Source organism: Nipponia nippon, unplaced genomic scaffold, assembly GCF_047370975.1.
Source record: "Nipponia nippon isolate SJK-2023a ecotype South Korea unplaced genomic scaffold, ASM4737097v1 scaffold_3, whole genome shotgun sequence".
NCBI lineage: Eukaryota > Metazoa > Chordata > Aves > Pelecaniformes > Threskiornithidae > Nipponia > Nipponia nippon.
Genome location: NW_028262347.1, coordinates 109,507,703 through 109,530,836, shown reverse-complemented (window position 1 = coordinate 109,530,836; position 23,134 = coordinate 109,507,703). Strand labels below are relative to the sequence as shown.

The window sequence follows — 23,134 nt, the reverse complement described above, 5'->3', positions numbered from 1 at the left end:
CTCAGTAAAGTAGAATTCTAGTTTTAGTTATATAAATCAGCATTGGCCAACAGCACATGTTTCCTTTGAGGGACAAATACTGATTTTATTGATTTTATATATACGTCATTTAAATAATCGGAAAAAGTTGGATGAACTGGAAAGTACCTCAGACCCCTTTTTGTCTTCCATTTTTGGAGTACCCCCATGTGTCTCTTTAACCTATTTCCTGAGTAGTTCAATGTAAGTACATTGACCCTACACATCAAGATAAGAAATCTTAAAATACGGTTAGAGATTTGTATGGTAAAGATGCAGAAGAAAAGATCCCAAGAAATCAGAAATTACTAGAAATTATTGCGCACAAATTCTTGATTTTCACAACACAAAGGATCTTGCTATTATATGAAAACTTAGGCCACTGCATATGCACTGTTCATGTATTAAGTAACCTGTACTTTCAGTGAGCCTAGATAAATCCGTTAGGCTGTTGAAATGAAAATATACTGCTTAGACACCCAGCCCACACTTGCCTCCACTGTGGCCATCCATCTTCCTTTCCACTGTTTGGTCAGGAAGGAATAATACTGCAGTGATAGCAACCTCCTGACACTGCACTGAGCAAAACAATACTTTGCTGAGGTTGCTCATTCAGGAGACATAAAAGCTGTTGCTCTGCCCACAACTGCTCTGCCAGCTTTGTGTACACAAAGTTCCTGAAACCAAGTCAACTCATGCTCTTTATCAATATTAACTCAGTGTTCTTGAAAAGCACACAATTAATCAGGTTCCAAGTAGACTGATATCCTACTTTCTATTACCAAATAGCTTGGTAATAATAGTGTGTTGCAAAATATGAAATTGAGTAATCTATTATAATTGAGTAGTACTATAAATAACTCTCAGCCTGTGCACTGTAGTATTTCATTACTATTTTCCCCATCTCAAGATGAACTTAGGAAGTTAGTTTGCATACACGTGCCTCAAAATAAAAGCCGGTAGGACCACATAGACAGTATCATTGATTAAATGGGATTTAAAGATTCTGCACCAGAAGAATTTGCTGGAGAGAAAAGTACTCCAGGTTTGGATGTACAACATATGCACATGTGCAACCCACTGTTCTGAAGATGAGACACATGGTGGAAATTTGATTCATTTCTTTCTTTAAATCCTTATCGTGCTTGCTATTAGCTGAGAAACTGGAATTAACTATGAAGTTTCCTAGATGAGTATTGGCCCAACTCTACTTTATACATTATTTGAGCATATATTCTTGAATGTCACAGCAAAATCATGCCCTTTCAAAGACCAAAGAATTTCCTTTCATATCCTGTTTTTCCTACTCTTTTCATAGTGCTGACTTTTATTTGCTCTACAGCTGTGATTCAGAAAGAATGCAGTCATACTCCAGTGGATTTCATTATCCTTTGGAAAACTATGACATTGTGTAGGAGGCACCCTCCCTCCTTTTGCAAAAGACCCTGAAGGGCCATAATCATTAAAGTCTGTCTGGACTACTTCTGACATACTGTTTCATCAAATAAATGGGGGGGGGGGGTGGTGGGGTTGAGTGGATGACACAGAATATTGCCAACAGTATCTTGTTAACAAATTACAAAACTGTTTGGTATAACTTTGCTTCTAGACAAGCATCTGGGAATATCATTAACATGTACATTTATTCTAACCTTTTCTTTGTGTCCTGGTGGTCTTGCATGCTTTAAAATGGCAAACTCTTACATAGGGTAGTTAGGGATTTTCTCATTTAATTTTGGTCTTCTCTCACTAATTTTTATATGGTGTTTCACATGTGACATCTATTCACATCAGTTCAATTACCTTAATATTTGCTTTCCTTTTTAAATTATTAAAATGAAGATATAATGGAAATATGATCATATCTAACTTTGTAGCATTTCCACTGTACTGAATCATAAATACCAAGCAGTCTAAACCCCCATCACTTTACTTGTCTGGAATTATTACAGAGGCAGTAAGCATGACAATGATAAATGAACAACAGAAAAGAAGAGGACAGAGTGTCATTTGCAAACGTGGAACGTAACTGTTCATTGTGTTTGGACAGAGTCCATTCTAAAAATAAGTTCTGTGGGTGAAGTCAATTGTAGATGAATGATGGTAACAACAGGACTTGCTTAATCAACCACAGTAAAAGATACCATAAGGCACCTTAAATTTATCTTACATATGTATTTGTCACTTTAGTGACATCTTCACATGTCATCACTTATGCCAAGTCAATTAAAGATTTTTAATTAAAGATACTTGGGACTAATGCAGAGATGATGCTACTTACATTGCTTGCAAAAGCTCCCAAGATGTGAAAGCACTTCTCTGGATATGAAAGGCCACTGCATTCAGTGAAGCAGTGCACCAGAACACTGAAGACTTAAAAGTTATAGAATATACTAGGATGGCTTATTGGATTAAAAGTGCAAAGCTATTAAACTGCTCACACTCCCTTTTTCTCTGATTCCAGTTGCTCAAATAACATTTATATCCTGTAAAAAAATATAAATAGCTGTTAATTAAATGAATAAAATGAGCTTACAGAAAGAATTGTGAAGGCCGAAACATAAGTAATCCATCAAGTAGCAAATACTTTCCATGTGATTAGCAGTGGGAATGTTCACGTGTTTACCTGACCTGAGTGTTACCCTAGCTGTTCTCTGCCACTTGGCCATTTTTGCTAGAAGAAGTGTTGATGCACCAACACTGAACACAGGTCACACTAGTACTGCAGAAACTTTTAGGAAGATGCTACTTTTAATAAATCAGCCTTTTATAATGTATACCTTACAATGTATGTATGTATTTCATTATTTTATGGTTTATGATTTTCAGATTATATTGACCTAAACTCCTGCATACTGTGCCAAAGATATTCAACTAACGAGGGAGTCCGATCGTTGCATCAGAAATGTCTGCACAATCACATGTCCACAAAATAATACATTGAAGTCTTTTTGTTGTAACATTTCCTGCAATTCTTAGATTGACTGTGCTTGATGTTCATATTTTATTGAGTTCAGAGCAAGATTCTGACAATAAGTGAGTATGGCATTAAATTATTTATCATCTGTGAAAATGTTAGAAATAACAATAATGAGAAATAAAACAAACAAGTTGGAATAGGTGCAACCAACTGTCACTTTTATGGTAGAAGTTCTATAAATGCTAAAACTATTGGTGAAATTTTTCTAAAAAGGTAGCAGTAGTACATAAAATTGTTTCTTGATATATGATTATTAAATGTAATATGTGAAAATAGCCTCAAACATCTTCTTCTAACCCACAAAAGACTGAGGAGAAAAGAAATAAACAGACATTTGAAAGCGTGAACTAGTCACATTTTCATTTATTGTATGATTGGAATTGCAAGGAAAAGAGTTTTGGGGCTTGAACTACAAAATTCTTTAAAAACAGAAGTGAGATCTGTCTGAAAGGTAAGAAAAACAGAAGGAACAAAGAGGCCAGAAAGCAAACAATATGTTGTTATCTTAGATGTTAAAATATTGCAAAGTATGTTAGAAAAGCATGCATCTTTCTGGCTCATTTTTTAATGAAGTCGTCATATGATTCAATAATTCAGTTTTGCTGCATGGATTTTTGTCAACTGGAAGTTAAAACTCCTTAGGCACACACCAATTGTTTTATATCAATATAATTCCAGTTGCTTCCTGTATTGGAGAGTTAAACGTTAGATCCTGTGACTGACAGTACGTAAATTCAGTAAGAGCAGAAAAGTTCGTTCTCAGTGCAAAATTAAAGACAGTCCAATGTTACAGGCTTTTTCATTTGACTACAGTGAGCTGCATGGATTTCTGGTGAACCTTAGCAAACAAGCCTTATGAAATCATGCAAGGTCAATGCTGCTTTTCACCTGGGTAGCCTGCTCTGCCTCACTAGCCTGCAAATCTCCATTAGCACACAACCAAAAGAAAACATGAAAAGACTGAGGTCACAGAAAAGTCAACCTCTGGCAAGGAAAGCATATTTTTGAAACAAAAAGTTGAGTTCCAAGGCTAACCACTGAATGCACTGAATGCAGATGTCTAGGAATTCTTGGATGTGACAAGTACAAGGACCACTGTCAAAGAAACTGAGTGAGGAAAGCCCGAGAGAAGACAAGACAGACACGGAGAACATATGTTCTGCTTCAGCTATGCACTTACATCCTCTCTCAGAAAGGTCACTCAGAAGAGAGGTAATCAGATTTTACAGACTGATTGATGAAAAATTATCCAAATTCACCCCATGGCACAACTAGTTGGACATTCTGTTTATTGACAATTAAGTTATTGCAAGCCCCAAAATAAACACTTTGAGTTGATTATAATCTTGATCCCCATCAACTTCAATTAGGTTTATCCTGGCATCATAAATATGGAGATGCTAGTAACATTTTCTAAAAATAAGTAAAATATAAAGGAGGAGAGAAGGACAAGAGGGAGGATGTCAGTAACAGACTAGCAAAAGACAAAAAAACAGGACAGAGGAGAGTGTTACTGAATGATTGACTTGACATGACCTCCTAATGGTGCCTCCTGTGCTAACACTTCTTACAATACTGGACATGCGATGAACTTCTGCAGTTCAGCAATTTCATATGGAGAATGAGTGCAACCCATATAACAAGTCAGGGAGGTAAAACTGAAGAGAACAGTGAGAAGAAATTTCCAGTAGAATACTAGTTCAGAGATTTCTGAATTGCTTTTTCAGGTAGATGTTAACTCAGACTAAAATCTCTAATAAAATGACTCAGAACATTTTACTCCAACCAAATTTACAGAACCACACAACAAATTTACTCCAACCACCAGCCAGCCAAAATGCAAGAACAAAAGGGTGCCTAGAATATAAAGTAATGGAAAGAGAAGGTAGGGGAAAAGCAATAGGCTAGATAAACTTCTTTGGGTCTTAATAAAGCTCTGCAGCAGATTGAATAAAAAAACATTAACCTGTTTTTGGTTTATCTTAATGGATTTCTGAGAGAGTGGGTTTCTGAGAGGAAGTCTCCTGCAAAGTGACTTAGCAAAAATAGTGGCTGAAAGGAAGGGTGAGGAAGGATGCCGCAAACTTTAAGTGTTTCAATCACTTCCTGTTCAAAACTTGTTTACTCACAAAAAGATATTTCCACCTTCCCCATTATCAAAAGCAATCACTTTCTGGAGTGATTTCTTGCAGACAGAGCTTGTGCATTAACTGGGCCAGCTAATAGCTCTGAAAGGTATAAGCCACAAGGTTTGAAGAAACCTATGAGAAAATGCATAATTCTCCATAGCAGTAGAAAGGAAGAGATTTCAAAGAAAAGAAGCATTTTGCTGAGGTTATTACCATGTGCTTGTGTCTATATTTGAATTTACTAACCCACAGACAAGCAACATTACTTGATTAGCATGACGGATAATAAAAGAGATGTGAGTGAAAGCTAGCCTCTCTCAAGCATATTTCTTTAATATCTTCCCTGAATATCTAGTTACATGCTATTTTCTACCCTTACCATGTAGAATTTGAGTCATTGAGCATCACCCTAACCAAGGCAGTGGGCTGTGATTTTATTTTATATGCTAAATGTCAAAAAGGAATACACATGGTAGTATATAGAGATTTTTACTAATATAACTAACAGGAGCTGAATGATGCCATCAACACTTAAAAATTATTGATTTCTCTAGCAGAATTTGGTGATCTCAATGTTTACCCACAGAGACTATGATTCTATTTTCTTTCAACAGGTGGATGTGCACCTCCTCAATCCATATATTTATGGCCATCAATAAAAGGGTGCAGCCCCTGCACCAGGATTTCCATCTGTCATTCAGGTCTGTCATGTTCTGCCATGCAGCCTACCTTCAGCATTGAACCAGCTCCAGTCCCTCTTTACTGACTTGTAATGACCAAGATGAAGGCATACTTTGCAAACACTGATCAGGAAGCCAGCTATTTTCTCTTCCTTCTATCTGCTCCTGTTAACTTTACAAGAATGAATGTTGTACACCTTTGGTGGAAAACATAAATCTGCTCAGACCTTCAGTGTAGCAAATAACTTTGCAATTTTACACCGGTTACAGACCCAGAATTGTGTAAAGCAACTGTAGAGAAACTGTTACAGAAGATCCATGAATTCCTGCAGTACACTGAGCGATATGAGGTTGAGTGCCTTCAATCTCCAATGAAAGTATGGGAATACAATGTAACATCAATCCATAAAATGGCAGCTACTTCTCTGAAATCATTTGCTGACTCATTAGGGTAGACAAAATGCTAACAAGAATCACTGTAATCAGTAACTTTCACAGAAAGCTAAATGATTTTATGGAGAGGGAGGGGAGGGAATAGAAAAAAAAAAAAGTCTAAGTAAAGCAATTTCCAGATAAAAATGCATACAATCCTGTCATTATATAAGAGGTTTCAAATAATTGTATTCAATGACTATCTTGTGTAGTATGAATGCTGTCAGAAAGTCAACACGGAAAAATGAAACTTCTCCATGGTCCTGGTATTCATACTGCTAGCCAGCCTGAGAAGGACAGCATCTTATTCTATCACTAGTCAGTGAGACAACATTCTCAGAATAAGACACTGCTTGATGAAAAAACATGACAGAATCAAGCCCTAAGGAACCATGTAGTAATTACCCATTAGTATGTTTTACTCTGAGTAGTATTTATCTTCATTTTGGTCAACACACATTTTTTTACATTTTGTGGATTGCTATAATATCTGAGCATCTATCTTCTAGTACTTCCCTGAACAACAAGACTAACAACTTTCAGGTGTTTTTCCTTTCTTGTTTTTCCCCAATCTTTTCTTGTTTGGGTTTTGTTTTTTTTTTGAGAGAGGTTTTGTTTTAAGACTGGGTGTTGGTGATTTTTGCTTTGCTTGTAATTAGACACTTTGCTAAATATTTATGCTATGTTTATGAATGAGACTATCAACAGTACAAACAATTTCATGACAATTATAGAACATAAATGCTGAAGTACTAATTGTGCTAGAAATGTGAAGTATTTCACCAAGTTCAATAATAATATTCCACAGCACTGTGTAGACACTGTGCATTTTCCCTTTGACAGTGTCATAAGGGTTTTCAGTAGCAAATAACCTGAAGTGCCTCTGACATTGTATTATCTCCAAATGTAATTTTCGTGTTTAACTGGTATTTTCTGTAGTAATTTTCACATCACCCTGCCTGCTTTAAAATAAAAACTAATCTGTTCCTAATCCAGCTACAAATAAGATGATAAATAAATCAGAGAGAAAAAAATGTCCCTTTGAAATGACACTATAACAAACCAGGATTGAAAAAGCAGTATTACAAGCATTACCCATTGACTCAATACCCTCAGGCAAAATCATGTGTAATGGTATTGATGCAAAATAGTGCAGTGGAATTTATTCTAATGATTCTGGGCATGAATAATTTTTGAAGGTAATAGAAACTGGAATAATAAATTCTCATTTCATTTTACCACTGGACATGTCCTGTGCTTTTAATCAGAAATACCATACTTGAATATTTCTCTTACAACTATTCTCTAACTCTAGTTATAGATTTATTCATATTCAATTTCTGAACAATAAAAAGTAGATTCACCGAGTAAAACAGAATAATCAGACTAATATTAGGATATTCTACGCAGTATCCTATTAACTATTTCATAACATGGAGCAACAAAACGTCTTCAGGCTTTCTACATACTTACTCCAAGTAGCTTTGATAAAGGAGAAAGAAAAAGACCAGTGCTGAAGAGCTGACACTTTGAAAATAAAACATAAAAAAACATTAATATTATCTGTTAACTTAACTGAATGAGCACTTTTTCATTTGCTAAAATGTAGTTTGTAAACAAGACCATGCTGTGCATAAAATGGAACTAGTCTCTGTTTAAAATGACAGATGTGTGGTTACTCTGTTGCAAAACACTACATAGTTATGCATCCAACCTCCCATTACAATTTAAATAATTAAAAACATTCCACAATAAATAAAGAGTATAATACATAACCATCCAGACTACAAGAATATGTTTTCAGTTTTGGGCACACAAAGTGAAGAGAAACTTGGAACTTCCTATCTGATAACCCAGGCAAAAAGTTTAACATGTTAAATAGCACACTGTTGTAAACAAAAACAGAACGAAAACTTATTGGCCCCTGTAGTCCTCTGACAATCTGTGTCCTATCACAAAGTCACTAAAAAGATTAACAGCGATTACTTCCTTTTCCACTTCAGCTATACTTCTGTTTTGCTTTAAGTCTATGTTATTTACAGTAGCTTTAGCTTGTCAAATACTGTTAAGTTGGCTTACTGTGTTTTTCTTTATAAAGCTCCATATGAATAAATGAAACAAGAAAAATGCAGAATCCTGAATTTTATGAAACCCAGTTGAGTGTAATTCATATGGGATTATTATAAAAAAACACTTAAAAAGAACATTATTGAGATTGCAAAAACAAAGACTTGCAATTTAAGAAATCCCAGAATGTGGTTGATTGTATTTTAACCTCAGTTCAGTTTTCCTATGTATATGCACAGAGACTTCTGTTTCTTCAAAGAAATACTGCTTCCTTCAATTCCTATAACATACGTAGGCTTCCTTCACTAGGCAGGAAATATACTGTGCCACAGGGATAGCAAATATTTGCTGACAGCACTGACAAAAATCTTGGGTTGCAGGCCAATGTGGAATCAATCAGTCTTAGCAAGTTGAGCTTTTACAATCTGTATCTGTTCTAGCTCCCTCTCTTCCCTACTTCCCTATACTGAGTTGTAGCCTTGATCTCTCCTCTCAGATTTCTAATGTAACATCAGGCTCCACCCATGCCATATCCACAGTCAGGTGATAAACACGGTTTACTCAGTTATTTGGGGCAACTGAAAGTTTACCCATTTCTTCTTGCCAGCTTAGAGCATTAGCCTAATGAATTGAATTTACTTTTTAGTCCATCAAACTTCCACTCATATCTCTCCCCAGTCATTCTTTTTCCATATCCCTTTTCAGCTCAGCCTCTTCAACCAACCCAGATTCTTTTCCACGATGCAGCTGCTAATCAAATATACCCTTTCCTTTCCCCATCATTTTGTACAGCCACTCTGTACTTCCTTATCAAATCTGTATATCCCCCACAGACTTCACATTCTCACTCCCACTCCATACCCTGTTTTCCTCTCTGGCTCTTGGCTCTTTCTACCTTTCTACCTAGCTCCTTTTTAATTTTAACAGAAAATCTGAGACTATGTTACCTGCCCCACATTCAATAACTTACCCTAGCATACTGATGGAATAATTGAATTAAAACACTTGAAAATGGTTGGCTCTGTACTGCCCTAGAAATTAAAATGAATGAAAAAGTATAGTCAAAATATTTTGGGTCTGCACCTACTTATGCATTTTGAGAGCTCTCCCTTTTCTTTAGCGATAGGGGTTTCATTGAACTGTTCAGAAAACACACTGAACAAAGGAAACAACAGTTATGTACATTTATCTTTGTGTTAGATGTACGGCTTGCTGTTACGAAGGGATTAAATTTAGCTAAATATATATATGAATTATATGCAGACCTTGTAAAAATGAACTATCATATGCTATATGTGAAACATTTAAACTGCTAAGAGAACACTGGGGAAAACCACACTTTGGAAGAAAATGCGTAATCATGTTTTAATTTACTAAGAGGTAAGAAAAGTAGATTACTTTAATTCTTAATTTTTAAAAATAGACCCGTGTAAAAAGAAAAAAATCCCCCAAATCACATATGCAATTTCCACTTTCCTGAGAGCAAGAGAGAAGAACTGGAATGTAAATGAAAGTATATGCATCTGTTTACAGTGACTCAGTGTTTAATTGTACTAACGATTATGTGAACAACTGATCACATTGGAAATCAATATTGTAAACTTTGGATCTTTATGTTTACTTTAGCTTTAATCCAGTCATTATTGCAGACGTCTAAAGCAAACTCTGCAGCTGCAGCATGTTTAATTCATCAAGATGTTCTCAAGGCTGACTGTCTCACTGTTTTAACTTCATAGCTTTAGAACAGCATCTGCCAAAATAAGACTATAACATCTAGTTTTTAAAGAATCATAAAAAATGCTTCTTTAACTGTGCAAGTAAACTTCTGCAGGCATCTTTTTTCAGTGAAAGGTAGTGTGGAGTAAACGTTTCCAGATGACACAAGAAAACTGATTTTCAGACAATAACTATTGAATACACAATTAAACCCGTATTAATATTACACACCTTTATGTAATAAAATGAGAGTATAGAATCATAGCCAGCTCATCTTCCCAGTGACAGATGTTTTTGAGAGATCACATATTGGGTAGTCACAGAAAAGAATCAATGCTTGGAAAAAAAAGATGGCTTTTTATTAGGAGACCTGTTTACAGAGTTCTGGGAAATGCAGGTAACAACCCAGACATCTGCAATCAGTCTGGCTTCCTCAGAGCTGTTTCCATCCACTAAGCCAAGCCACCACACAAACACAACTTTTCTGACCAACATGGTCACTGTCAGGTAAGACTTATTTCAAAATAAAAGTTACTGGCTAAGTGGCATGCCAGCAACACGGACTTAGACTCAGCCAGAGGAAAATGTGAATATCATGGGGGAGGCTAGAAGTTCAAGTATGTTGCCAGGCATGACTGGATGGGCTGCCTGTTGCAAACACTGTGGTTGTCTGTGAAGCAACTACTTGGGCAAAAGATGGGCAGTAGCAGAACTCAACAAACTTACGTACACCCTCGAGCCAGCTCATCAAAGCATCACAATCATATAATAGTAATTACCTGGGCTGCAATCACACCTTCATTTGGCTTTACAGATATATGCAAAAACAGACAGGGCAAGCCCTGCCTGAAGAGTCAGTTAAGGATTTTCCTAAATAGAAATGCTTTCTGCAGGCAAGTGATTAAGGACTGTGCAATAGAGATCTTCACAGTGTGGAAGAAATCCCAGGATAAATTTCCCCTTTCATGCTTATACTGCTTTCCCAAAGAAAACTAAATATTCTCTTAAAAAACAGTTGGGAGCATAGGGGTTTACTATTTTCATTGTAACTGTGCAGCATTTAATGTTTTGCAAAGCTGGGTCCCATTATGAAGTTTTCAGAGCATCTTGTGAATTTACTATTCAGAGCAGTTATATAAACTGCCTCTCTTGCTATTCAACAACTAAATAACATTTAATGCCATTCAAATTCACACAATGGTTTTTAAATGCAAAATTGTCATCAATCATACACAGTCTTCTGCAGAGTGTCATATTTTTTCCAATATTTCTTTAACAATAGAAAACATTAAGGCAGCTATTTCCCATCTTAAATTTTCATAGGACATAAAACTGATAACTACTTTCTGCTCCAATGACTCTTCAAAATAACATTGAGCTTGTGACCCTCCTCTTACAAAAACCCAACAACCTACAACGTTAGTGCAAGAACATTCATATGCTAATAATTTAATCAATCTATTATACCCTAGGAATGCCAGCTACTTTTTTACAAAAAAGTAGTGCTAATTATTTACATCACTTCATTTTGCTGCCTTGAACTGCATAAAGTAATAATTGGACTTAAAAGTGACTTTCTGGAATATTATTGTGAAAACATATGGGTTTATATAAGATAAAAATCTAAATCTATGAGACAAATCCAACCCTCAGATCTAACAATCAGCTTGAGATCTCCGCTGGGTAGTGGTGTGATAAAGGTGCAGAAAAGAGACACTTTCTACATGGCCATGATCCAGCCATGACGCTGTTCCGCATGCCATCCCTAGAAATCTCCTGCCACGAAACAGGAATAGAGAAAAGTACCTGCAACAGCTTAATGCATCTAGTCCATCCCACCTCTCATTCAGCCTAACTCCCGCATGCTCGCTTATGTACTCAAAAGATAATGATTTGAGGAAATATATCATTCAGAACTTCCGACATGGAGCAGCTGAAACTAGTTCCTGTTTTATGCAGAGTCTTCTCCTGTGAAATGGGAAATGATTACAGCTCAGACACCAAATACAGAAGACTTCTGCCAGGCTCTTTGGCTCTGAGTAAAGGCTGAACAGCAAACAGCATCAAGAAGAGTGAATATACCTTGAATGAAAGGAAAGAGCAATAGGGAATCCCACCATAGCTGAAACTGTGTGAAGTATAGTCGGGAAGTTTTAAACATCCTTCTTTACTGCATCTACAAGGAATATTTTCCAAATAGTTACTAAAATGTAAAAGCAACCAAAAAGCAGCTTATTTTCTGTCAATATGGGTTCTGAATTATTTGGTAATGGTACTAGTTTTAAATTAATTCAGATAAGGGAGTTTAGTTAGGAAGTAAGAGTAAAAAAGGTTGATAAATCCTGCATTATAAAAACTCAAATGTATCCATGGTATAAGTGGTAGGGCTGGGCTTTGCATAGCACAGTAGATCTTTCAGAAGCATCTTCTATACTTAAGCTTGGGGCATCCTCACACCAAGATCTACAGAGAAACATGATATATGGATGCTGCTGACTGAGAATCACTGGAATTCAACTTCCTAGGATTCCCAGAGAAAAGGCAGTTTGAGAGAACAATATTTCTACTTAACACATGTATAGTTACACAAACATAATATCCCATTGACTTGTGAACAGATCTATTCAGCAAAACACTAATGAATTTTAGTTTGTTGGAAATTTCCTACTCACTTAAACCTGGGTGTTCCATAAAAATGATGTAATTACCAAAACATTGCCCTGAAAAAAATAATCCAATAGAATCTAGTTTACCAGGCACTTTTAAAAATCTAAGCCTATTTGAGCTCCTGCCAGCTTGCCCATCTTTTCAACAACTTGCTTGACAGGCTACTGGGAGCCTCAGTTCAAATAAGTCATTTTAATTACATCAGAGCCAGGGTCCCCAGAGCTTATTGGCTCCACGAGCCTGGAACAGCCAGCCAAGCCAAGTGCCTCAGAGCTTGCAGCCCTAAGAGCTGTCTGGGTTTTGGAGGTTTGGAACAGTCTGATCTGTGGATTGTCTCCAAAGCTGAGATTCAAAAAACATTTCCCTTTGCAAAAAGTGTCAACATGTTGACTTTCCCTCTGATTAAGAGAACAAGACAATTTTGAATGATCAAAATTCTTCATTAAACATTTGTTCTTTCTCCCAGTTATAGGGAAAGGCAAAACACTGAGTGATCAAAATCCTTCATTAAACTGAACTAGTTTTTGCCACAGTGGTTAACTCCTTATCCTTACTGTACCTCTACACTGTGGGAATTAAGTTTTACTGTTGGGAAGTGAGATCAAGGAAGGTTAAATGACTTGCTTAAAACTACAGAGAAAATTTGGCTACAGTGGGACCCAAGTTGCAAGCTAATAGTCAAACCTCTGGACCATCCTCCTTCCTCAGGCCACATTACAACAACATATGTGATCTCTTCAGCTCACACAATTGTCACTTCATTCCAAATGTCAAAATGCTTTCTTCCCTCTCATGTTGCCTGTTCACATTCCAAATCAGGATTAAAAGAGGGATCAGAAAACGTTCAGAGAACATGAATACCTAAAAATTGTTTGAATATGCCCTCCAATGTCACATGTCTGAAGAGGTACATGATCCTTTGGCTGACTGTAATCACATCAGTCTACCAGCCTGACATGGTGCCCTGTTACAAAGTGATACAAGATATATGTACTAGGCAAGAACGGACCTACTGCAGAGTAAGAAAAGGCACAAACAGAGTAGGTCATCTCTTATTTCCAGTCTGCATAGGATTGCCTTCCACAGATGCTAACAGCTGTTCTTGATTGTTTTCTCTGTTGAGCCAAAATACCAGCAGTATGTGCAAAACTTTACACATAAATTTCAGAGTGATTTGGCTGAGCACTTAAGACATTTCCAAGTTCAGAGCTTGGACAGTGCACAACCCTGAAGAATCAAACTGAGAAAACATCACATTATTTTCAGCCTGCTCATTCAACCTTTCCTTTAAACACTAGCAGTTGTCTAGGCTGTGTTTCCTCAAGGGGAATGGAAGTTTGTGGGACAAATGTCTTCACAATCATCAATGTAAACACTTCAGATACCAGTGACAGGCATAGCGTCTTAACAATGATGTATGTCAGGTTTTTTGGAAGCTGAAGAAGGACCTTTTATATCCAGTGACTACATATAGAGAACCAGAGGGAGCAGAGAGAGCTTTAACCAATGAGACTGCAGCAAATCTACAACTGTTTATAACAAAGATTCGGTATCTGAATTGGATCTTCAAATGGATGAGCCATGAGGAAGAACAGGATCACAACAGTCTGGGATTTATGAACTGCAAGCTGCAACCTCAGATAACATCCAGGGACACAGTCAGGGGGAAAAAAAAAAAAAAAAGGAAATCCAACATATTTATGTTCCTGTGGAATTTTAAGAGTAACAAGCAACAAAAAGGTTTTGCAGCAGTGCCAAGCAAGTGTCAGAATAACAGAAGTTAAAACAGAATCAGCTTAAATTAAAAACACAGCTTTTCTTGATGATGAAATTTTTGGAACTTGAATTTCATTTTAGTGCTTACAGTCTGGAATCTAAGCTATATTTGGAACTGGTTAATTTTAATTTCAGCAGAAGGACATAGCTTATGTCTTCCAGAGCTACAGCAGCTCTCTAGGTGACTCACAAGGGCTTATTGGATCTTTTCGATACTGGGGTAAGAAACTTCTGGGGTAAGGAACTTCTGGGCTAAGTACTTCTCAAACTGACATTTTACACCACTAAGTTGTAGCCACCCTTTTTACAGTCATTCCCTGGATTTTGAAGTGGTATTAATAGTACCCAGGAGGAAGTAGGCAGCAACATTGGAGACTACAAAGCTATTGGAGTCTACAAAACTGAATGAAACTATGTCAAATTAAGAAGAAATGGAGACTTGGATGAGATTAATCATAGAGACAAAGTAAAGGCATGAAGACTACAGACAGATAATAAGATGTTATATTTGTGGTGGAGCAAACTTCAAAGTTAAAGATGATGCTAAGTTTATAAGCCGACTGGACCATAGCATTTTATACTCTGGAGAATGAGGAAGTTTTTCCTTAAGTAATATTCTTACTGAAGAAAAACATACACTTGAGTCTGAGAGACATTTCATGGGAGAACAGTTGTTCCACATTCTTACCCACCCTCTTGTGAAGAGCGCAAAAATCCAATGTCAGAGAGTCCAGCTTCAGACACTCTCCAAAGTGCCCTTCTGCATGACAAGGATGCTCTACTCTATCTAACAGTGCCAGAGTTTGGTAAAGGAGCAACGAACAACCTTTGCGGTTCCTGAATCTTATTCCAGGTTGCTGACCCTGTAAAAGGGGAGAAGCACTCATACTTCAAGGACACCTACTCCTTTAAGAATAGAAAGCCTGTGGTTTGCCAGCCACTTTAAAAATAACTTTAAAAATAATTAAACATTAAAGTGAAAGTAAATCACACATTTGTTGCATTCTCATGCAAGCAGATGATAGTTATTCCGTTTAAAGACAGGTGTTTAAAAATAAAAAGGGTTTAGAGCTATATCTTCTTTAGTCATATTCACTAGTTTTCCATTTCGCCCAATTAAAAGCTGTCAGGATGTTGTCAAAACTTGCTAATGACTGCCCTAGTACATCACAAACTTTTAATCATTGCAAAGAAAGTGCCCTTCAAATCTCAGTATGTGGCAAACTGTATATATACATGCAGACTAAAAGCTGCAGTTCAGACAGTGGACTGATGACCAAGTTACATAAATACATAACAGAGGTCAGTGCTTACACTCTTATTAGCTCCTGATTAAGTCTAGATGCAATGCATGTTGTAACCAAGAATTCTTTATAGTGAATTAAGGGATAAATGACCCCCAATCCAACACGGAGGGGTGTAAAAACAAACAGTGATGCCAGGGTTTCCAGCTTAAAAACCTTAATTTTTCTAAGGAAGAGCCTATTGTCAGCTGACCTGACTTATGGTTCACACAGAAAAGTGAAATTCTTTTTTGCAAAAGCACTTCTACTTTACTTAGAGAGCATATTGTTCATTCATGAATCAGGAAAGTTTTACAGTGAGAATTTTATTGGCCTGGTTCCTAACTGTGTCGTGCCATTTGTAACCAGTGCAACAGCAAGAATAATATTATAAGACATGGGGAATATACAATTTCTCTTTCTTCCTGATGGCTGATCAATGAACTCCTTCATTCCATGAGTGTGGGAATCATTGTAAAGTTTGATCTCCAGCTGATGTAAATCACAGAAAGTTCATACTTCAAGTTAGTATATACAAATGCTGATTTCCATAGCTTTAGGACACAGTTCTAAAGAGGCACAGATTTGGATATCCACTCATCTTTTTATGAAAAAGAGGCTGAAAAATTTCATAAATTTCATAAATTTATGAAATTCATAAAGGTAGTAAATTTTCAATTTTTGTTGTCACAATTTTCCTACCAAAGGAAGATCTACAAAATGTCCTTTTCATTACAGAACTGAAAAAATCATTAGTTTGATAGTTGCACACTGTCTTCCAAAACGCACAAATATATGAAAAAGATTCACACTAGGAAAAAAAGAAATCAAGGCTGAGGAATAATTTCACAGTGTAACTTTGTAATGAGTCCCTGGAGGAAATATCTGTTCCTTTTGTTTCCCTCTGCAAAGCTATGTAATTGATTCCTAACTTCTGTGTTAACACTCTGTATTCCTGTCAGAATCCCTTTGGAAATACATTAAAGTAACCAGGACTCTCTCCCGATGCAACCCCTTGAACACTGGAATCTGGGATTCTCTGACACGTGTCACATTTCAGGCAGTGGGCCACAGTGCCAAAGGGCTGATAAATATTAATACAGAAGAATAAAGTATACAAAATTATATATTGTAATATAGAGAAAACCAGGAAACTGTTGTCTTTTATAATGAAAGACACTCTTTTACAGGCACTGTTACATTCCATTAAAAAAAAAAATCAAAGTATATTTCCTATAGCATGGTTTATTAACTTCTTATACCAGCTTGCAAAATTTTAAATGACGACAGGCAGGTGTTTTCAAAGAAAGGATTTGGTCTTCATCAGGATCAATCGAGTACTAGTTTCACTCTCCCTGACCTTTCTATCCCTTTTGCTGTACACACACACACAGTAATAGAAGAATAACAATGAAGCAGAAAGGATTTGGTCCAGCTCCTGAATTATACCCCAGTGACAGTTACGGAGTCATGCATGAAATTTTGTCTGCCTGGACAGAGCCAGTGACATCAGGTAACCTCTCTTCAGCAAACAAGGAGAGAAATATGGAAAAGATGAGATTCAGTTTTTATCTATGGTGCCTAACTAACCTTAATTAAGGTTGTGTTGAGGGATCTTGAACAGCTTCTACAAGGATACCTGCTTCCTGATTGTTTTTAGCTTTGAGAAAGCTTTCCTTTGAGAAAGGAAGATTTCCTACCACAAAGAAAAATGTCCTTATGAAATACATATGTTCATGTTCCAACCTAAATTTAAAAGACGGTACAGATAAAACATCCATGTTTTTAGTGTTTCCCCCCCAGTCGAATGTTATTAAATAGAAGCACTAGAATGACAGTAAAGAAGATTCTCTAGTCTTTATAATTAAATTAAGAAAAAAAACCCTGAACATTTCACGATTTGGGCATACATTCCCTGAAACAGCACTAAAGTTACTAATTATTTTGATCACTGATTTTAAGCTTACTGACCTGACGACCCTAAAAATTAATCAACCTTGGCAGCCACACAACTTACTGCAAACTTCTCCTCTCCCACTATGGGTCATCACCTCAAGTTTCGCAGTTACAGACACCATTGCTGTATTACGCACATTCTTGACTTTATTACACACTGGGTGGCAGTGTGGAAGGCTTTTTGTTCAAAATGTCCTTTATGGGAATAACTTAATACAAAATTGCAAAGTTAAAAATAAGAAAAAAAAAATTTGAATTTAACACATTAGATTATAAATAGTAGAATACTTAGAAGCTGGGGTGGGGGACACACAGATGGATGGTGGTGTCTCCCTGCTTCTTGTTAGAATGGCACTACTTGATAAAAGATCCTGGTTTAAGTTGATTATAACTTCAGTGCTGCCTCGTCTGAAATTTTTCATATTGCATAGCTGCCTTAGAATTTTCTTTCTTTGTGGAAAATTTCAGCTAATGTAATTTAGTGATTTTTGAGAATGCAGCAGAGACAAGAACAGTATTCTGCTGTGTCAACAGACTGTCATGGCTTCTTGTTTTGAAATCTGTAGTACGTCTGTGTTTTGCAGCAGAAAATAAAATTTGGAAGTAAACTGGCTGTGTCTGGGATTAAATGAGAAAAGGCAGACTTAGATATTATTTTGGAGGGGGGAAACATTTGAAAGCAAACAGAGTTCCCAGCAGAAAGGGACATTTGATCCATTCATGTCATTCATTTGATGTATGGAAGTCCTAGTTTAAGGACTTCATGGTCAAGACAGTTGAAATTTGCCCTGAAGGCATGGATTTTTTTTTTTTCTTGCCCTTGTCATAGAATTCCTGCATCATAATAAGTAATAAGCAAAAATTTTTAAATCTTCCTTCTCAGTCCTCCCACTAATTCTTCTTCTTTGTTTTTGGGCAGTGCAGTGACGAAATGTAAGTTGACATGTAGAAGGTCTGGAAATTCAGTTACAGCTACAGCTGATGACTTTGGGAAACATGTGATGGATATACACAGTTCTATGTGTTTTTCAAAGTCCTCAGGCAGATACTCAACAGGAGAAAATTCAGGCCAAACTGCAATGGATTTTTAGGGCCTTAAATCTTTCTCTGCCTCAGTTCTTTACCTGAAAACTTAGGAAGACAAAAGCATCTTTCTTCCCAGAGGGCATTGTGAAGATAAACTCATCATTTATCTGTGAAACATCCTGGCTACTCCAGTGAAATTCACATGGAAACTCACATTTTCTTTCCCAGAAGGATTTGAATGGTACATCAGACATAAAGCTTAAACAGAATAAGGAAAAAATAATACTGATTGATGCTGTTCATGAATGAACAGTGTCCAATTTGCATCACTGAATGCATCAGTGTTCTGGGTAAAAGAATTAGATTTAATGATATATACTTGTATGCCAGGCAGGCAAATTTTTCTGCACACAAAAAATAACACTGGCATTTCTTAAATTCTTTGTATGTCCCTAGTGCAGTTATCTGTTACATCCAAAAAGCTATTTAGCAGAGCACTTATTAACTTGCAGATAATAACATTTGCTATATTATGTTGAGGCAAAGAGTTTATATTTTAAATGCTTTCAAAATATAAAAGACAGGCAGAAAGATACTGACATCATCCCTGAGTTCGTGAATAAGCATCCCCCTTTATATATTTGATAGCATATTTATCTATTACACGATTTTATATTCTCTTCTGAAGCATCTAGTATTGACAATTGTTGGAGACAGGATATTTGACTAAATGGATCATTAGTCTGATCATTTCCCCAGGTTTCTATGTGAACTGAGGATGCTATAGCGTCTGAGCCTGACAAGAACATATGGAGACAGCTGAAATGGAGTGAGGGCTTAGATCACTGCTGCATCTCACAAACAATGAGACAATGCTGCATGTAAGTAGAGATGCTAAAAGCAGTCTCTGTTCTACAAGGAATATATAAGAAAGATTAATGTAAAATCTTGACACGGTACTTTTGCCTTCCCCTATAATGACATCAATAAACATCTTCAATATTGATTTTTGCTTATTATTAGAATGGCCTAATACAAATACAGACATTAAGCCAGATAAATGCAGAGATCAGTATCACTGCAGCCAAGAGCTGAAATACAACCAATTACTACCAAGACTAGCAAGCCTGACTAAACAGAACTCCACATGGACTTCTGAATGCAGGGCTTTTAAAGCAGGATGATCCCTGATCTCCAATTAGTATCATACCCTACATAAACTTCCTCAGCCCTTCTAGTTGAGCCTGTACCACTTAATATCCTTTCTTCCTTTGAAATGTCAGCACAAGCCCTGTTGAAATTTTGCCTGTGACACAGAAATGACCTTTCATTCTGGGACAGTAAAATAGTTCTTTCAAATACTTGCAGATGAGTTATTCTCAGTTTGGTGAAGGTTGCACAATTCCTTCCAAACACTGTTGTCTAATGTATGTTTCTTGTTAAATTTCAGAAATTACCTCAGCAATGCCAAAAAAGATTTCTGGATTTACTTGTTCAGATTTAATCAGGCTCTGTCAGTGAAACTAAATCTTGTGAAGGTGGGACTATTTTAGCAACATAATAGATAGAGAATCAAACTAAAATATTCTATATACTTGAATATCAAAAATAAAATGAAAATGCATACTCAGAAATAAAAAACACAATAGTTTTATTTCTGAGAATAAACAGTACCTTTCTCCTGTCATATAAAGCATGGTTATCCAATATCATCTTCCTTTCATGAGTAGCATACCTCCGCAAATCACGTCCAAATTGCTGTGAAAGGTAGAGCAAATATGAGCAATTCTGACAAATCAAAATTGTTATCCTTTGTATAAGAGCTCCAACACCAAACCAAATAATAAATGAACATGTAAAAATTACCTCTATTAAAAGAGAATAGGCTGAAAAAATGGATCATCTGAAAGGACAATGTTTTGATAGGCAATGTTCCATCATTTCAGTTGGTTAGTCTGAGAATAGTTGGGTACTGTACGAGAAAGTAAGCTTATGTACAGCCTATGATGGGCTCCCTCAGTCTGTAGGTGAATTATCTCGACAGGGAGTAGGAGCTGAGTGAGGCAGAGAAAGATAGAGTCATTGCCTGCTCAACCAAAGGGCCTCACAAAGTGCATTTTTAGTGTGGACACCCACCCACAGGGTTGAGAGAAGGGCTTTTTAAGTAGCCAAACACTTCCAGAATAAGAAGGACCCTGAAGTCTCCAAGACTTAATCTAAGGTCCAAATAAATACATTTTATCTCAAAACAGAAAAGTGACTGAAGTAACTCATCAGCTCAGCAGGAGAATACATCAGTTTCAGCATTTTGCCTGGTCTAAAACATCCTGCTTCCAATTAACCAAGTAGAACAGAGTGACAATGCACCTGTACTGCTTCTAGCACAACAAAAAGATAATTCAGAGCAGGCTTAGGAATTCTCCATTATACCATGTAATCACTCCCTTCGAAAATGAACATCAGAAGGCAAGCATGTAGAACAGATTAAAAAATAATTCTGTCTGGAAAAAGATTAATCATTTCAGTGTTGAGTTTGCATTTAGACAGAATTTTTTATTTTGAAAATATTTTACTATTTTATATTATACCCACTAACTACAGTGTCTATTATGAAAGTAGCTATCAGTTCAAGTTTTCTTAACTTATTAAAATATGAATCAAAACATATTTTATTCTAGTTCAAAACTAATGTGTAAATTTTAAATTTTTTCAATTTTTTACAATTTAAAACACTCAGTTAAAATACAACTGAAAGAAAACATTTTATCTAAACCAAAAAGGAAGATGTCAAATTGTTTTCAATTTCTGACAAAACAAATTAAGTTCCAATTCAGAACATCTCTTCCTCAAATGTTTAATTCCCTGTAAAATTCTGTGACACCAAATCATCTCTCTACTCAGTAACCAATTAAATTGCTTGTTAACACTAGTATAATATAAAAACACAGCACAACTGACTGAAAATCTTGTTCTTCAGTCCATGAACCTAAACATTAAGTTTCAAGGAAAATAGAGTTAACTCCTCTAGAGAGACATCAGTAAATGTCAGTGATTAGTTCATCAGCTCCAACCTATGATCACGGATTGATGACAGCGTGAAATGTGATGTGTGGAAAGAAGGAACATTTTTTAAAAATCCATGAACTATGAATAGTTCTGCAAGAGCAAAAATAGGTTAGCAATGCTAAAAAAACATGGACTGTTGCGGTTACTTACCCTGGAGCCTGTCCAGCCCAACAGAGCATATGCATATTGCTCAAAGGGGGTTATGACCAGATCTACACGGATTGCCTTCCAGTCTTTGACTTCTGCCATATCAAAGTTTTTTGATGTGTTGTAACTGCTGTTGTCTACTCTTGGCTGATATAATTTTAAAATTGCAAAACACTTCTGAAAATTATCCATGGCATCAACTTTTCTGCTTGGTAGCTGTTCTTTTACAAATGTTGATTCAATGATATCACAATAGAGGAGTAAGCCCTAAAGAGAAGACATTGCTCACATTGAATTGCTGGACTGGTTTTACTGTAATTCCAGAGCTTCTAGACAGTTGTATTAAAAAATTCATGTAAAATGCAGTTTCAGTAAACACAGAACTGTGCAGGGCCAAATCTGAGCTAAGCAGAGAAAAGAAACAGCTGCAACTTTTGGAAAAATGTTACCAGATCCTTTGAGAGAAATCTGCAGTGGTAGTCATCTGATAGGGGCGATGTCCTGCCCTGTATTAAGGAGACAATATTTGCAATTCTTCCCCTCCATCCTTTCCTCCTAAGCCTTTTGTAGCTGATAACAGAAACTTCTGAGTACGGATTGATGCTTTCCCACGTGGCAGACATCTAGAAAACCAGATTAGTCCAGGGCACAGTCTTGCTGACAGATTCCAAACAGAGCATTTGGATTGTGTCTGTTGTGTGAGATTTCCTTGTGACAAGGTCTGGAGTCTCCAGAGACACGGAATGGCCCTGTCCATGCCTTTTGTTTGAAGGGAGTGCACCAAAAACTATTGATCCTCAAGAGCCAGATTTTATTAAAGCATAAACAAGATTTTCTATTTATGATAAAGAACACTCACAGTGAGAAAAATGGAAGTAATAGAGTGCTGTAAATTAATTCCTTCTAATCCAGCGCTGTAGGAAGGGCTGGGTGGAAAGAGGTAGTGCTTTCTTCAAGCCTTGCTCTGTAGCCAGCAACCTTTCAATGGCTCCTGGGGTTGAAGTAAACTCTTCACTATCCCCTCTAGGCCCTTAGGAAAAGCATCTTTCTGTCATTCCTCAGTCCTGTCTTTGTGCCTGTTCTTTGCATTTCTAGGCAGCTTCCAAGGCTACTGATTTCCTGAACATCTCAGACTTACCCTGCACTCCCAAAGCTTCTTAGAGCTCTGCATGTTCAGCTGCCCTCAGGTAA

At 36.6% G+C, this 23,134-nt stretch overlaps 1 protein-coding gene across 3 annotated transcripts in view; it reads right to left on the bottom strand.

Moving 5' to 3' along the window:
* Positions 1-23,134, bottom strand: part of DNTT (DNA nucleotidylexotransferase) — a 95,888-nt gene that overhangs the window by 5,518 nt on the left and 67,236 nt on the right. For all 3 annotated transcript variants that reach the window (XM_087766061.1, XM_087766062.1, XM_087766063.1), the window contains 2 exons: positions 21,947-22,210; positions 20,405-20,488 (listed from right to left, as the gene is read on the bottom strand). In XM_087766061.1, coding sequence (XP_087622187.1) covers positions 20,405-20,488; positions 21,947-22,210 — 348 coding nt within the window. The remainder of the gene's footprint in view (positions 1-20,404; positions 20,489-21,946; positions 22,211-23,134) is intronic.